Genomic DNA, 17136 nt, shown 5'->3' with positions numbered 1-17136 from the left:
TCGAAGTGGTGTCCTTCCTCATCTGTATGTAAAGATAGTAGCGAGAGTGGATCATGTTCTTTTGTGGCTATATGATGTTCATGTATCCTGGTGGTTAGTTTTTTGCTTGTTTGTCCAGTGTACTATTTGTTACAGTTCTTGCAAGGTATTTTGTAAATGATATTAGGTTTGCTTAATGTCCTTTAGAAAATACCTAACAAGAACTGTAACAAACACTACACTGGGCAACCAGGCAGAAGACTAGCCACCAGGATACATGAACATCTAGCCACAAAAGAACATGATTTACTCTCGCTACTATCTTTGCATACAGATGAGGAAGGACACCACTTCGACTGGGACAACACATCTATCCTAGGACCAGCCAAACAGAGACATGCGTGAGAATTCCTAGAAGCATGACACACAAACCCCTGAGAAAAAGAACAGGAAACAACATCACCACAGGAATTTACATCACTAACCCAAGGAAACCTAAACACACAAATCAAAAGCAAGCCATACCACCAATGCATCACCGGAGGCTTACTGATGATATTACCTAATATGGTGACAAAACGTCTGAAATTGAACCTTCCAGCTCAGTGAGCAAACTTATATCCACATTATCTTTCTTCTGTTTTGTACCCTTATACCATGGATGTAACATGTTGTAACCAAAGGACAATATTATAATAAGGAATCAAAATATTCCAGTATTTGCACCCAGATGAGTTTGGAATTGATACCGTCTCATCTGGACTGGCAAGATTAAAAGTAGATAAATCTCTAGGGCCAATGAAATGTATTTCTGTTTGAGTGAGGCAAGGGAGGAAACAGCAAGGGTTGCTTGCAAAATCTTCAATCCCTCTCTGGCCACAGAGATGCTAGAGGACAGTCAATGTGGTACCGTCATTCATGAAAGGAGCGAAGTATAAACCAGGCGATACAGGCCTGTCTGTCTAACCTCACCGTTGGGGAAACTATTGGAAGCAATTCTGAAGGACCAAATTAATCTGCATTTGGAGAGGCAGGGATTAATCAAAAACAGTCAGCATGGTTTTTTTAAGGGGGAGATCATGTCTGAAAACCTGATTGAATTTTTCAGAGAGGTTGCCAGTCTGTGGGTGGTGATATTGTTTTTGATGTAGTCTACTTGGACTTCACCATGGGATTCAATGATTATATGAAGGCTTTTGCTGAGGTCCTGCATGAGGAATTGCTATGAAAGGGAAGAGCTCATTGGATCCAAGGAAATTTGGCAAATAGGGATCAACGATTGGCTGAGAGGCAGAAAGTGGAGGGTGACAGTTCAGGGGTATTTTTCTGACTGGAAGTCTGTGTCCAGTGGCATCCAACAGCGGTCATAGAAACATAGAAGATAGGAACAAGAGTAGGCTATTTAAACCCACAAGCCTGCTCCACCATTCATTTTGATCATGGCTGATCAACGAACTCGATACCCAAATCTTGCCCTTCTTTTCTCCTCCCACCCCATATCCCTTGAATGTTCAGTCACATATCCTTGCCTCTTTGAAATTGCACAATGTTTTGGCCTCGGCCACTTTTTGTGGTAGTGAATTCCACAGACTCGCCACTCTCTGGGTGAAAGATTTCTCCTTATCTCAGTCCTAAAAGGTTTAGCCCTTATGCTTAAACTAACTCCCCTGGTCTGGACTCCTCCACCATGAGAAGCATCCTTCCTCTGCATCTAACCTGTCCAGTCGTGTTCAAATTTTATAGGTTCCTATGAGACCCCACCCACCCACATTCTTAACTCTAGTGATTACAATCCTAATCAACTCATCTATCCTCATTCATCTTTTGCGTCAACTTGGGGACAGTCTTCGGAAAGTCTAAATAAACCACATTCACTGGCTCGCTAATCAACTATACAAGTTACACCCTCAAATACTTCATTGGATTTGTCAAGATTGATTTCCCATTTGCAAATCTATTCTGACTGTGTACCAGTGTTTTCCAAGTATTTTGCTATAAAAATCCTCATTAATGGACTTAATATTTTCCTCACTACCGACATCAGACCCACTAGTCTATAGAACACAACGTAGACTGTACAGCACAGGAATGGGGCCTTTGGTCCACAATGTTGTGCTGAAAATGATACCAAATTAAACTTATCCCTTCTGTCTGCTCTTACTCCATATCCCTTCAATCATTGCGTATTCATGTGCTTATCTAAAAGTCTCTTAAATGTGCCTATCGTATCCACCCCTGCCATAATGTTCCAGGCTCCTATCATTCTCTGTGTTAAAAAAAAACCTGCCCCTCACATCTCCTTTGAACTTCCCCCTTTCACATTAACTGCACGCCTGCTAGCTTAAGACGTTTTAACTCTGAGAATAAGATTCTGACCATCAGCACTATCTATGCATCTCATAATTTTATAGATTTCTATCAAGTCTCCCCTCAGCTTCTGCCAGTCTAGAAAAAACAACCTGAGGCTTGCTAACTTCTCCTTATAGCTCATCCCCTTTAATCCAGACAGCACCTTGGTAAACCTCTTCTGTACCCTCTGTACATCTTTCCTGTGATGTGACAACCAGAATTGAATGAAATACTGTGTGGCCCAACCAAAGTCTTATAAAGCTGCCACATGACACCCTGATTCTTGCACTCAGTTCCCTCACTATTAAAGGCGAGCATGCCACAGGCTGCCTTTACAACCCTATCTACTTGCATGACCACTTTCAGGGATCTGTGGACCTGAACCCCAGGATCCCTCTGGATATCAATGCTGTTCAGGGTCCTGCCATTAACTATATACTTTTCCTTAACATTTGATCTCTCAAAGTGCAGCATCTTGTGCTTAGTCAGATTAAAGTCTATCTGTCATTTCTCCGTCCATATCTGCAATTGATCTGTATCCCATTGTAGCACTTGACAAGCTTCTACACTATTCACAACTCCACTGATCTTTGTATCGTCTGCAATCTTACTAATCCATCCATTTTCATTTTCATCCAAGTCATTTGTAAATATCACAAACAACAATAATTCTGCATTCTGTCTCTACCTCCTATTTTTAAATCACAGTCTCATTCGCTATCCTCCAACTTGTACAATGTTCCAGAATCTAAAGAATCTTGGAAGATGACTACTAATGCATTCAGTATTTCGAGGACCACAGGATTACCAGGCTCTGGTGTTTTATCAGCCTTCACTCTCATCAATTTCTTCATGACTATTTCTCTTCTAATACAGATGTGTTTCAGTTCCTCCCTCCCACTAACCCCTTGCTCCCGTTATTTCTGGTACATTTTTCATGTCCTCCTTTGTGAAGACAGAAATGAAGCACAAATATAGTTTGCTAGCAGTTTCTTTGTTCCCCATTATGAGTTCTTCCATTTTTGATTGTTGAGGGACCTACATTAGTTTTCATGAATTATTTTCTTTCCACATAGCTATAGAAACTTTTGCAGTCACCTTTTCTGTTCTGCAAGCTTACTTTTATACTCCTTATTCAATGCCTTGGTTCTCCTTTGTTAATTTCTAAACTGTTCACAATACTCAGGTCTTTTTTTTTCTTGCCAATTTGTATGCATCTTTTTTGCATCTAATACTGTCCCCAAAGTCCCTCATAAGTAATGGTTTAGCTACTGTTCTCTGTGTTCATGCCAGACAGAAATAAGTAATTTTTGTAGTTCACCCATTCGCTCTTTGAATATTTGCCATTGCCTTTCCACTGTTATTCCTTTCAATAACATTTCCTAATCCGCCACAGCCAACTGTCATCAAATGACATCACAGTTTCCCTTATTAAGTGTCAATGTTAGGCTCTTGCTGTTTATGATTTATATAAATAAATTAGATTTGACTGCAGGAGGGTTGTTCAGTAAGTTCACAGATGATACAAAAATTGGGGTTGTAAATAGTGAGAACGATTTCCTTAGATTAAAGGAGGATATAGGCAGCTGGCGATTTGGGCCAATCAGTGGCAAATAGAATTCGGTCCACATATAATTCACTTGGGCAGGACAAGTGAGGCAGGGGAATACCAATTGAATGGTAGGACCCTGGGAAACACCGAGGAACACCAGTATGCACTCTGTTTCCTCAAGGTAGCGGGATAAGTAGATAAAGTGGTTAAAAAGGCATTTAGTATACTTACCATTATTAGCTGAGGCGTAGAGTTTAAGAGCAGGAACATTTTACTGGAACTGAATCCAAAGTTGGTTAGGCCACAGCTAGAGTATTGTGTGCAGTTTTGGAATCCACATTACAGGAAGGATGTGCTAGCACTGGAAAGGTTGAAGAGATTTACTCGTATGTTGCCTGGGCTGGAGAGTTTCAGTTATGAAGAGAGATCGGACAGGCTGAAGTTGTTTTTCTCAGAGCAGAGGAGATTAGGAGGGGACATGATTGATATGTATAAAATTGAGAGGCATGGATAGATTAGACAGGAAGAGACTTCTCCCCTTTATCAAATGATCAATAACCAGTGGGTACAGATTTAAGGTAAATGGCAGAAGGTTTAGAGGAGATGTTAGGAACATTCTTTTCACCCAGAGGGTGGTGGGAATCTGGAACTCGCCTGTAAGGTTGGTGGAAGCAGAAGCCCTCCTAACATTTATGATGTATTTAGATATGCATGCACGCCAAGGCATACAAGGCTATGGGCCAAGTGCTGGGAAATGGGATTAAAATAGATGGTTGTTTTAATCAGTGTAGACACAATGGGCCTTTTTCTTTGCTGTAGATCTCTCTGACTCACTGCCTGCGCTGATGCATTTTTTATAATTGACTGATTGTGATGTGTGAGAAGAAATATTCGAGAAGAGCACTTCAAACATGGTCATTAAGGATTGTCAATTTCTGAAACTGCTCATCACTGATGTTTGTGGACAGACTTGCAGATTTTTCAGGTACAAAACATGAAATAGAAGCAACTGAATGTGGCCTGAAATATAAATATAGATGTACAGTAGGAAGCAGGTTGGAGAGCATGAATTCAGAAAATTAATTCATATTAAACCACTCAGTGTAGGTAGGTCAAAAGGGCACAAACCTAACAGTATTAAAATTGCAACAATTTATCATCCATATGGCTAAAGTACTAATACCATGCTGGCTACTCTTAGAAACCTAAAGAAACCTCATTCCTAGTACTATCTCTCTAGCCATTTCTCTCACATTTCTGCATTTCATGGTTCTGCTTAGGAAAAGTAAAATTGAGGACTGTTGTGGGAAGAAGTTTTCTCACAAACTGGCACACAGGCTGGGATGATCAGTGAGGTAAATACCGTGTAACTGTTTAAGAAATAATTAAACGCATGATCAAGTAAGGAACTATTGGATCTATCTGCATAACAGGAGCTAAAATATCCAAAGAATCTTCCTTATCTGAACTTGTAAAAAAAGAGATTTGCGAAACTTGATAAAATTAACAGAATTGCTGGCAAAAGAGGGAATTGAAAGCTCCCATCACTTGGAGCTATATCTGTTTAATTTAAGAAAAGTAAAGGAGGTCAAAATATTTTTACAATAAAGGATTAATGTTGAAGGTAAATATCTGATGAGCTCCCAAAAGAATTGTTTTGTATAAGCATACAGTGCCATAGTATTATTTATCATAAAAGTAATCGGTAGTGAGAGGAAATTGATATTCCGATGCTTGTCAGTTCCTTCTTTCCTCATTTCCGTTATTATTTTATTGTACCACATATCCAGTGTGCTTTTTAAAAAAAAGGTTAATACTGTTGTTGCAGCCTTGTGCAAGTTTTATTTCGACCTTGCTGTGCTGTATGTCATTACTTAACTGTCCATTAATTTCTGAACCCTTAAACAGATTGTCACCGTATATGTTTCCATTAACATTAGAAACTTTAGAACAATTATCTCTGTTGAGAAGAGCTTTTTAACCTGAACAATTTGAGGTATTGCTTTGCATGGATTAATATACATCTACATAAATTTGGCTTGTGTTTAATTTGCACTAACGTAAAAGTCATCCCACACACTTTCTTCACAGTCCATTGTTGAAAAACAATTTATCATCTGACTCACTGAGCACTGTTATTGGAGGGGTGCCAGAATGAGAATTAAAGTGGTATATAAGTTAACATTTCATGCCAATCACATTTGTATTATTATCACATTTATTCTAATCCATATTTCTTCCAGATAAGTGACATCCATGCAACTTCTTTCATCTTTTCTAATAAAGGAAACTACAAAATCTTTGCACTGACACCAACTGATGCTCCTTAACTCATGAGTCTACTTGTTTAGTCTTTGACTCGTTAAATGCTTGTAATTCTTCTAAGAAAAGAAAACAAAATGAAAGTTGAATATTTTCTTTTCAGGATTTTTATTTGTGTTGTGAAATGCAGTTAAACCAAAGTAATTTGGTATTGTTGCCATGCCAAACAAATATGTTTGAATGTAAGATGTATATAATAGAACTGCAATTAAACTTTGCACAAAGAGTCTCGGTTTCAACTTTACTGCAGAATACATCCTCTTGAGAGTTTTTTTCTAATACAATATGTTGTAGCAGCTAGGCGTTAAGCTATTGTTCCTCCCAATGCTCCAACCTTTTCAAAGGTGAGTTCTTTATTTTCTCTGTTGGTTAGAATTCCGCTTCTGTATTCAGTGGTCATTTACAGCAAGTTATATGTGATGAAGCGCTAATGCATGACAGGTTTCAAAATTCACAAAGTGCCACGGAACATCATAAATCAGCAAATAGCAAACATGAAGGAAAACTGCTTGTTACGAAGCTCAGGAGAAAAGTGGTTATCAGTAGTTGCCAAACAGCTATCAACTTTATACTCGAAAGGAAACTGATCAAATCCTTCTAGGTGGAATGTCATCTCTAACACAAAAACAGTTTACATTTTTAAAACTTATTTTGAAATGTTTCACATTTTGTCAGAGGTGCATCCACTTTGAGAACAAAAACCTAGAAACAAGACATTTACACTTCTCCAGTGTATACCTGTGTACTCTGCTTTGTTGTCAATAAGACTGATCATTCATATCGCATGCCCAGGACAAGCCTCTTGTAAATGCTGGCCCTTTGACTAAATGTTTGAAAATTATATCTTCCAAAGCAATTTTAGATTTTTATTTGCCTGTTTTTCATTCCTTCCTAGAATTACTGCTCTTCAAACAGTTAGAATAGCTTGCCCTCACTGAATTCACCCTAAGTTGTTCATGGGGATGGTATGCTGAAAAACTGGCTGATCTAATAGTTTGAAATTGTTTCTATGGGCTTGAGAGAGGCCCATTTAGTCCCAATATTTAAAAAGAACACAAAGCCAGAAACAGGAAACTTAACCACATTAGTTTGACTTTGATAATGGACAAGTTGCTTAAAGTAGTAAGTAGAAATGCTTGAAAGAGAGAGATTAAGAGGTACAGTTAGTAAGTTTGCAGATGACAACAAAATTGGAGGTGTAGTGGACAGCAAAGAGGGTTACCTCAGATTACAACAGGACCTGGACCAGATGGGCCAATGGGCTGAGAACTGGCAGATGGAGTTTAATTCAGATAAACGCGAGGTGCTGCATTCGGGAAAGCAAATCTTAGTAGGACTTATACGCTTAATAGTAAGGTCCTAGGGAGTGTTGCTGAACAAAGAGACCTTGGAGTGCAGGTTCATAGCTCCTTGAAAGTGGAGTCGCAGGTAGATAGGATAGTGAAGAAGACGTTTGGTATGCTTTCCTTTATTGGTCAGAATATTGAGTACAGGAGTTGGGAGGTCATGTTGCGGCTGTACAGGATATTGGTTAGGCCACGTTGGAATATTGCGTGCACTTCTGGTCTCCATCCTATCGGAAAGATGTTGTGAAACTTGAAAGGGTTCAGAAAAGATTTACAAGGATGTTGCCAGGGTTTGAGCTACGGGGAGAGGTTGAACAGGTTGGGGCAGTTTTCCCTGGAGCGTTGGAGGCTGAGGGGTGACCTTTATAGACATTTACAAGGGGCATGGATAGGATAAATAGGTAAAGTCTTTTCCCTCGGTTCGGGGAGTTCAGAACGAGAGAACATAGGTTTAGAGTGAGAGGGGAAAAATATAAAAGAAGCCTCAGGGGCAACTTTTTCATGCGGAGGGTGGTACGTGTATGGAATGAGTTGCTGGAGGCTGGTACAATTGCAATATTTAAGAGGCATTTGGATGGGTATATGAATAGGAAGGGTTTGGAGGGATATGGGCCGGGTGCTGGCAGGTGGGACTAGATTGGGTTGGGATATCAGGTCGGCATGGACAGGTTGGACCAAAGGGTCTGTTTCCATGCTGTACATCTCTATGACTCTGAGGTTATTTGGGAATCGTGGCAGGTTTTCTGGAGCAGAGGGTCCTGATTGGCCAGGTCGATTGACATGGTTGTTGTAGTTGCAATTTTGGTTGACATTGTGTATCTAAACATTCAAAGGCAGTTTGACAAGCTCCTATAAGAAAGCTAACAAAGCATTTCATTTCTCACCTCAATGACCTCCCTTAATCAGAGGCTGTGTACCCTAGTTATAAGCACCCCAGCCTGGAGAAATATCCCTTCTGCATTTTTCCTCCCTATCCCTGGCAGAACTTTATATGCTTTCATGACAACACTTCTCATTTTTCTAAGTTCTAGAGAATAAAGGCTCAGTATCCTCATTGAACAATCCCACTATCCCTGGAGATCAGCCTGGTGAAGATGTTTTTGCACACCCTGTCCCCATGACAAATATATCTTTCCTTGGGGAAAATTGCCAAAAATATGCACAATACGTATGGCGCAGTCTCAGTAATGTTCTGTACAATTTCACCAAGACATCTTTATTCCTGCAGTCAAATCCTGTTGCAGTAAAGGCCAAGAAGCTATGTGCCTTCATAATTGCTTTCTGTACCTATATGTTGGGCTTTCAGTGATTTGTGAATAAAAACACCCAAATCCCTTTGAAAATTGCCACTTCCTCATCTTTCTTCATGTGTTTTTCCTACCAGAGTGGAATAACTACGCATTTTTTGTATTATATTATTTCTCGTAATGCTCTTGCCTGAGCAGTTAGTCTGTTTAGTTTCCTCTGAATTCTCTTCCGAGCCTTCACTTCCACTTAGTCTTGTAACATCAGCAAACATGGAGATATTGTTTGGTTCCTGCCTCCCAAATTATTGATATGGATTGTGAATAATTGGGACATCAAGCTCTGATTCTTGGACACACTACTGGTCACTGGCTATCAACCTGCGAATAACCCCTTTATTTCTGTTCTCTTCTGAAACCAATAGATTGTGAAACCATGCTAAACTCTTTACCTTCAAACCTATGTGCTGTAATTTTGTTTGCTAACCTCTTATGTGGGTCCATATTAAAACTCCTACTGAAAATCTAATGCACATTCTGCGAGTTACATCTGAAGAAAAACGACAACAGATTTGTCAAACATGGCTTCCTTTTCATGAATACAGCTGACTTTGCCCAATCCCACCACTATTCTGCAGGTCTTCAGTTATCACAACCTTTATAATAAATTCCAGAATATTTTCTTCTGCAGGCTAACAGATCTAGAATTCCCTGTTTCCTCTTTAAAGGGTGAGGTAACGTTTTCAATCTCCCAATCTGCATCTGTTACAGCATCTGTGGAAATTTGGAAAATAGTAATCGATGTGTCCACTATTTCCAAAGACCTTTCAATTAACTAGGATGTAGATAATCAGAAACAAGGGATTAACCACACTGTACCATTAAATTCTCCAGTACTTTTTACTGTGACCAATTTCTTTCAGTTCTCCATCCCTTGGTATTACTAATCCCTTGGTTCTCTGGTATTTTTACAAGTACTTTGTTATTTCCTCGGAGAAATCAGACACAAATCTTTGCACAGTTTTTATGGCTTTTTCTTATTTTCCTTGATAAAGTCTCCTGCCTGTGCCTGTAATTGACCTGTATTTGTTTGCTAATCTTTCCTTTTTTTAACGTAGCTCTAGAAACTTTCATAATTTGTGTTTTTGACGTGTTAATTTTCATATATTTTCCTTTTCTTTATTAGATGCTTGTTCCACCTCTTCAGGATTCTAAAATGCTTCCAGTTGTTAGGCTTGCTTTATTTTTTGGCAAATTTGTAAGCCCTCTCCTTAGATTTAATGCAATCTTAAACTTGTGTTGTTAACCATGGTTAGATCACTATTTCTCTTGGTTTTTTAATGCCTCAAAGAAATGTATATTTGTTCTAAAGTAACTTCTGTAAATACTGCAATGTAGCAGTAACGGAAAGTAGTTACTCAATCTGTTATAGCTATCTTGCTCTTATAGTTTCCTAGATAGTTTTGTTTAGATTTTGACCCAAGCTTCAGATCGATTTACTGCACTTTCAAGCTTAATCTAAGATTCCATAATATTATGATTACTCTTTCCTAGAGGCTCTTTTGCAACAAGATTAATTTCCCCTTAATGCTCAATGCTAGATCTAAAATCCTACATTGCCCTACATTGTGGAGTTAGTTCCTCAACATACTGTTCTAGAAAACCATGTCATTTGTGTATGTGTCAGGAGTTTGTCCTCCAGAGCATTAGTGCCACTTGGATGTGCTCAACCTCAACATAGATTGAAGTGCTGCATGTTACTCTGTTACTCTTACACATGCACTTCAAATTTTCTGATTTGTAACTCTGCTCTACATCAACACTACTTTTTGGTGGCTTATAAAGAAGTCACACCAGAGACTGGGTTCCTTGCTGTTTCTTAGTTCCATCTAAACTGATTCCACAGGGTGGGGGGGGGGTGGGGGGGTTGGTCGGTCTGTCAGTGGGCCCTGCGAACATCAATGTTCAGCTGTTTCTCTTCACTTTGATCAGTGATCTAGATGTTGCAGGCATTTCTTTTCACAGAAAACTGTAGGCCTTTGGGTCAATTTGCAGGCTTACATAGTGACTACATCTTCATAGGGGAGCTTCCAGTGAGGCATACAATGTGCAAAAGATAGCTTGGTGACAGTGTTGGTTCCCTTTCACTTCCTGAATCTTGATTATCTGTGTGTGTTGGCTGTGGGGATAGCAGTAATTATAAGGAGGACTATCTCAACACTGGGTAAGATTGAGTGAACCAACATTTTTTTTGTTCCCTTGTTCTTTTCAAGGACAATCGCGGTAATGGCAATTAGTGCCAATGTTGTCAGTGATGCTCACATAAGGAAGATGAATGTAAAACGTTGAAATCAAAAAATTCCAGTTAATACTTGAGTGCAAATGATTGGGTTTATTGAAAGGTATATTTTTAATCACCTAATTGGCTGAGGATTTTTGTTTTAGATCCTTCAGTTAGATTATAAATAAATTATTTCAGTTTTTTGGGTTAAGTTTAGAAGTGTTATGGCCAAGGTTGGAGCTGTCTGTATGGACACAATTAATTTAAATATAATCAGGTATTTTTCGAATCTCTTGGAACAAATGCATTGAAAATGAGGAAGATAATGTCCAAAAGGTTCCAGGAGCGAAATAGCTAAGGAAGAGCTTTTGAACAATTTATAATGGAGTAATTTATTTTAAATAACTTGCATCTGAATCTTTTATTTTAATGTTTTTAATCTTATCATTCTCTCATCACTGTCCCATTTCTGGGTTGTTGCAGCATTTTCTGTAGAAGGCTTCCATTTACCCTGCTGTAATTTTAAAGTTAGCAGTTAATCAGAGATGAAAACATCTGTGTAAGTTTTACTCAGGCAAACAAAATCAACCAGACTCTTAAAGTGTCGTTCAGAACACTTACAGCCAAGGAAACCACAGCTTGAATGGCTGTAATACACATTTGGAGCATAAACTGGGATGCAAGTGTTTGTGTTTGTTTATTGCAAGGATGGAACACAATTGAGATAATTCAAGTTATATCTGTCTAAGTCTGAACTCCAGTGAGGACAAAGAAAGTGTAAGCCTGCTTTGCTGAGGCCCTGAGCTCATGACCCACTAAGAGAAGATACGTCAGTCGCAACATATTAAGAATGCTTAATGAAACCTACAAATCTTTTTCTCATACAACAGCTTTATTACATAAGTCATTTAAATGTCATGATGGACAATACTTGTTCCTTCTGTTATATGTTTTACAATAGAACTAGGAAGAATCCGGAGATGATTTTAAATACAGAAAGGTGCCATGATAGCTATTGTTGGATAGAAGGCAAGTTTGTGGTTGACCTTATAAATATCAGCTGTGTGGGAAAGGATTAGCAATATAATTAAGCTTTGTTAGTCTTTTTTTTTCAAAAGTGCTAAGATACGGCACTACAGATTGAAGTTAGATGTAAAAAGGGAACCTTGGAGTACTTTTTCAGAAAACAAGCATGTAGAAATATAACTTAACAGCCCTGTCCTGGAAAAGAATGTCATTAGCTGTTGGCTTCAAACTTCCTTGTGGTTTAGGAGACTTTCCAGAGGTGTGAGACCTCCTGAAAGTACACTGCTAGTAATGGAACTTGCAGTTAGTGAGTTGACACAACGAGGAAATGCTAGATCTTAGAATTTCACACAAAAACGCCATGAATTTGAATCTTGCAAAATATATAGCATGGTATATACTTCCTCTTGATTTGACTCTCCTTCAAGTGTTGCTTTGTCCACTTAATCTGAAAGAGATTTCACTTCTCCGTAATTCTTCTGCTCCAGATAATGTTGCCTCATCCTAGCGTTTAGCTCCATGGTTGCTATCTTGCTTTTGGCCTTGTGCCATGAGTGAAGCTTTATCCATGGGCTTTATTCTGTCTGTTGCCTCACCTTGGTTGCTGTTTCACCCTTGGGGGTCTTGCCATTAAACCTTGTTCCATGGGTTCTGGTAGGTTTCTGATTCTTTGAGCAAGTATCATTCTTGCATGATCCTGGGTGGTGAGTGTGCAAAGGCAGATTGCCATGGACTGTGTTGCAGTCTCTGTCATATTCACTCTCGTGCACTGTTAATGAGCAACGACTATACATGTCCTCCAACTCCACTCCTCCACAGCCACCAATCCACACTTGACTCCATCTAAAATTGACTAACATTTGACTGACAAAGAGTTAAATCTGAGACCTTCTGGTCCAGCTAGCTTTATACTACATTGGTTAAATGCCTTCAAGTATTGACTACCATTGAGTGCTAAAGAATAGCTTTTAAGCATCGGTTTAACTTTTTACGTATGCTCATTTGGAGTTGGCACGCTATGTTTCTGACCCTCCTTTAGTGAAGGTGTGTGTTGTTATACCTGTAAAGAGTCTCTTATTTACTGCTGTGTCTTATGTCAAGAAAACCATGGCAAAAGAAAATCCATCTGAACTGCTGTTAGAAAGATTGTTCAGCTGACAAGGGGGTAACGCAGTAGGTGCTGCTTTAATCCTTCATTACGGTTTATCCTTAAGAAGACAAATCCTGTGAATGACAGTAAACATCTGATGGGTACAGATTCAGGGATCCTGCTATTCTGCCCTATGAAAAGCAGTAAAATTATTTATCAAGATGAAATGATGCATGCATTGTTTGCACCAGAAGCAAAGCGCAGTATGATTGTACTGGCAGGTTTTGAATTCACAGGGGGATGTTGATAAACTCTAGTCATGCAATCACTCTGCAATGGAATTTTCTGGCTTTGAGATAATAATTTGCACAGTCAAATTACCTTCTTTGCAAACACTTGAGGAATTATGAGACCATAATCCTCCATTAATGTCAATCCACAGGCAGCACGGAAGCGCAAGATTGCCATTCTTAAAGCCCTCGGGAAAACCACTGAAGCCATCAGAGAACTGAATGAGTATCTGGAACAGTGAGTGTTTTACAAGGGGATTGAGCTATGCCCTGTGATAAACCATTTTTAATTAAAAGGGAATTTGCATTCTAATTCAAACCACCCCTCTTTCCCTCATACACTCGTTCAAAAAGTACCTGTTCTCTTATCTTCAGGTTTGTTGGAGACCAAGAGGCTTGGCACGAACTAGCAGAGCTTTACATCAACGAGCATGAGTAAGTATGTTATCTGTTTGAAATGTGCTGTGTTTCTTTTACAAGTTACTGCGCTTCATTTTATCACAAGAGTAGACAGCATGACCTATTGAAGTTCCAAGAGGATCACAATGGTTCACAAAATGCCAAGGTCTCCTGGGGCAAGATTGAACATTGCTGTTGTTTGTTTCGTGGAATCAGACTTTAATAGGATTTAACTGTAAGCCCCCCTCACTTGTGGGAGAAGAAAGCACTTCCATATCCTCGCCGGTGGCTATGTTGCTAGGAGAATAGGCTGTGGCGCGAGGGTGATGGAAAAATCATTTGGTTTCTGTCACATCCATGCCATATTATTGTTAAGGGATGAGAATTAGGAGTTCAGACTCTGCAGTCTGTTGTCAGGGTGAAAAAGCAGCTGGCCTAGGAATCCCAGTCATAGCACAAAAACTGTTTATTGGATATTTATGGTTTTGTTAGCTGCATTTGTTGTGGCAGTGGAAAAAGGAAATCCCAATGTGAGAGGATTAGGTTCAAGCTTAATAAGTCTTTTAATATCACGGCATTTTCCACCCCTTTCTAAAAAGCCCATGTCACTTTTGTCACAATTTTTTTCTATACAGACTCCTAGATTCTGTCACCTCATTCCTTCCCTTTCACAATATAGCCAAGAAACAAACTATGCCAAACTCAAATACCCATTAGATGGTGATGTGTTAGCAAGTCGAATGGGTGTCTTCAGCATCTGTTTGAGGAAAAGAAAGGAGAAAAAAGAAAGAAAAGGTTATTTCTAAATTGTAGTAGTGGAAAACGTTGCATACGGTTGTTTTGTCATCTCCCTTTACACTAACTTTTAAACAATATTCTCGAGGTCTGATGATCAAAATTACCATGCTTTTCAAAACAATTTCTTGTTGCTTTCCAAAACACTTCCTTTTTGATCATGAAAATTTCTTTGACAAGTTTCTCAACAAAACTCAGGCGACTGACTGTGTGGAGTTTGCACGTTCTCCCCGTGTCTGCGTGGGTTTCCTCCGGGTGCTCCGGTTTCCTCCCACATTCCAAAGATGTGCAGGTCAGGTGAATTGGCCATGCTAAATTGTCCGTAGTGTTAGGTAACGGGCAGATGTAGGGGTATGGGTGGGTTGCGCTTCGGCGGGGCGGTGTGGACTTGTTGGGCCGAAGGGCCTGTTTTCCACACTGTAAGTAATCTAATCTAATCTAATCTAATCTAATCTAAATAAACATGAAAGAAATTAGAGGCCAGTATTTTCTTTCCTATGGTGCATCTGCCAAATTCTAACCATGCTATAATTGAATATTTACTAATGATTGTGCTGAATGCTCCATATCTTTGATGACATCTAGTATAGTGCAGTGGATGTCGACCAATGCTTTCAACCTGGCTTAATAATTGGAAGTGAATTTTACTACTGAGCTAAGTTGGAACGTTCTGGACCATTTAAATCCACGACCAACTAAATGGGATTTTTAGATGTTATATTCCATGTAATGTTAGATCACATTTTAAGGTAGCACTGGGATTGTTACAGAATCTCTTTGTGACTTGGATGATGTGGAGCTGAAGAGCAGACACACGGTCCAGCTGTTGCTGTATGGCATGCTCTCCCATGTGACTGCTCCCTGATTTTGCTTTCACCAGCGTCATGGATTCGTCGATGACACAGCCATGTTAATTTATCTGGCATATTTCCAGACTGGTGTGCAGTCTGGCATTGCCAGGAGTGAATATTTTTGCCTAAAGGCAAAACAGAATTTGACATCACACCTCTGTGGGTCAGCTGCTGTATGATTGAAGTCACATAGCACCTTCAAGGAATTTGTTACATGGTTGTTAAAGCCTTCTCACCAAAATAAACTGACGAATGGGAACAACATTCTTGGACTTTCATAAGCTTCAATTTAAGAATGTACAAAATCTTATGTTTGTGCAGCTGATGGCAATTTTGATTCCTATTATTTGAAACCAGATCTGAATTTCAGTGTAAATTAACTTTCAAGACCATAGTGCAGTCCAAACATTGCTAGGTTTCTATGAGATTCCAACAATCCTTACATTTTGATCAGCCTTCAAGAGCAAAAGGTGTAAATGTAGCCAAACCACCTCATTATGAAACCTGAAAGGAGCAGTTAGAGTAGTTCTTTAGGTTTGAGCCCCTATGCTCATGAAAGTGCCACTTTAGGGCATGAGAGAGATCTGCCTCTGAGGAATATCTGGTAATTGTTAAATTTTAGGATGAAACAAATGAAGAATGTGTGGCCATTTTATTAACCATGTTTGGATTATTAAGTAAATTAACCTTATTAACATTTCTGGATATGAGAAATGATACCAGAATCTTTAATTTAGTACTTGGCATTTGAACCCCCCCCCCCCCACCCCCCCCCATTATTCCTGGTAGAAATATTTCAAACTGTAGTTTTATTTGGAAAAACTGTTTGTCTCTACAGATGATTCCCTGTTTGCAATTAGTGCGAGTGTTAACCTTATTTTGGCCTCACAGGCAGAACTTGCACAAAGGATTACTTGTAGGTCAGTGCTCTGTTGGATTTGGTCTCCTTGGAGAAACTGTAATATGTAGGGTTTTGGAAGAGAAATTAATACAACAATTTGTCAAGCTGTAATTTGAATAAGAGCTCATAGCATTGGCTTTCCACTGAAGGGAAAAAAAAGTCTCCTCTTCCCCTTGCACCCACTGCACCAAAAGTCAAGGTGGAGTAGAATGGTGCAACTTGATTGATAGACATTGCAAACTTGAAAAAAAAGGATGCCAACTGCACATGTGATGTAGAAAGTATTTTAGATTTATTTATGTTTATTTCTGAAAAGAGCAAATCAATCTTGAAGGAACTGTGTTTACCATGTACAGGTCATATACTCTACTTATACTCAAGTACCTCAAATATCAAACTCAGTGACCTTAATGTAGGGTTGTTTGCCAGCTTTTGATTGAATGACATAATTCCAAGCAATGAATTACTTAATGACCTACAAAAAAGCCATTCAATCTGCTTTTGAAAAAAAAACAGGGTGTATATTGTTACTTACACATATTTAAACAGGAAAAAAATATCCAGACATCATAAAATTTGAAATTGTGAATGCAGTTTTCACATAACAAGGGACTGTGGTTAATTCACCTTTTGTAAAATTTGGTTCTTGAAATAATTCATTTGAGGGTTTGGTTATAGACTGAATAATTAAAGCTTCAACAAGCTGAATAG

General features: G+C 39.0%; 1 protein-coding gene across 3 annotated transcripts in view; it reads left to right on the top strand.

Moving 5' to 3' along the window:
* The window catches only part of emc2 (ER membrane protein complex subunit 2), a 123305-nt gene that overhangs the window by 73135 nt on the left and 33034 nt on the right, over window positions 1-17136 (top strand). For all 3 annotated transcript variants that reach the window (XM_072570987.1, XM_072570990.1, XM_072570988.1), the window contains exons 6-7: window positions 13632-13717; window positions 13855-13914. In XM_072570987.1, coding sequence (XP_072427088.1) covers window positions 13632-13717; window positions 13855-13914 — 146 coding nt within the window. The remainder of the gene's footprint in view (window positions 1-13631; window positions 13718-13854; window positions 13915-17136) is intronic.

Source organism: Chiloscyllium punctatum, chromosome 5 (genome assembly GCF_047496795.1).
Source record: "Chiloscyllium punctatum isolate Juve2018m chromosome 5, sChiPun1.3, whole genome shotgun sequence".
NCBI lineage: Eukaryota > Metazoa > Chordata > Chondrichthyes > Orectolobiformes > Hemiscylliidae > Chiloscyllium > Chiloscyllium punctatum.
This window is presented reverse-complemented; position numbering and strand designations above follow the sequence as displayed.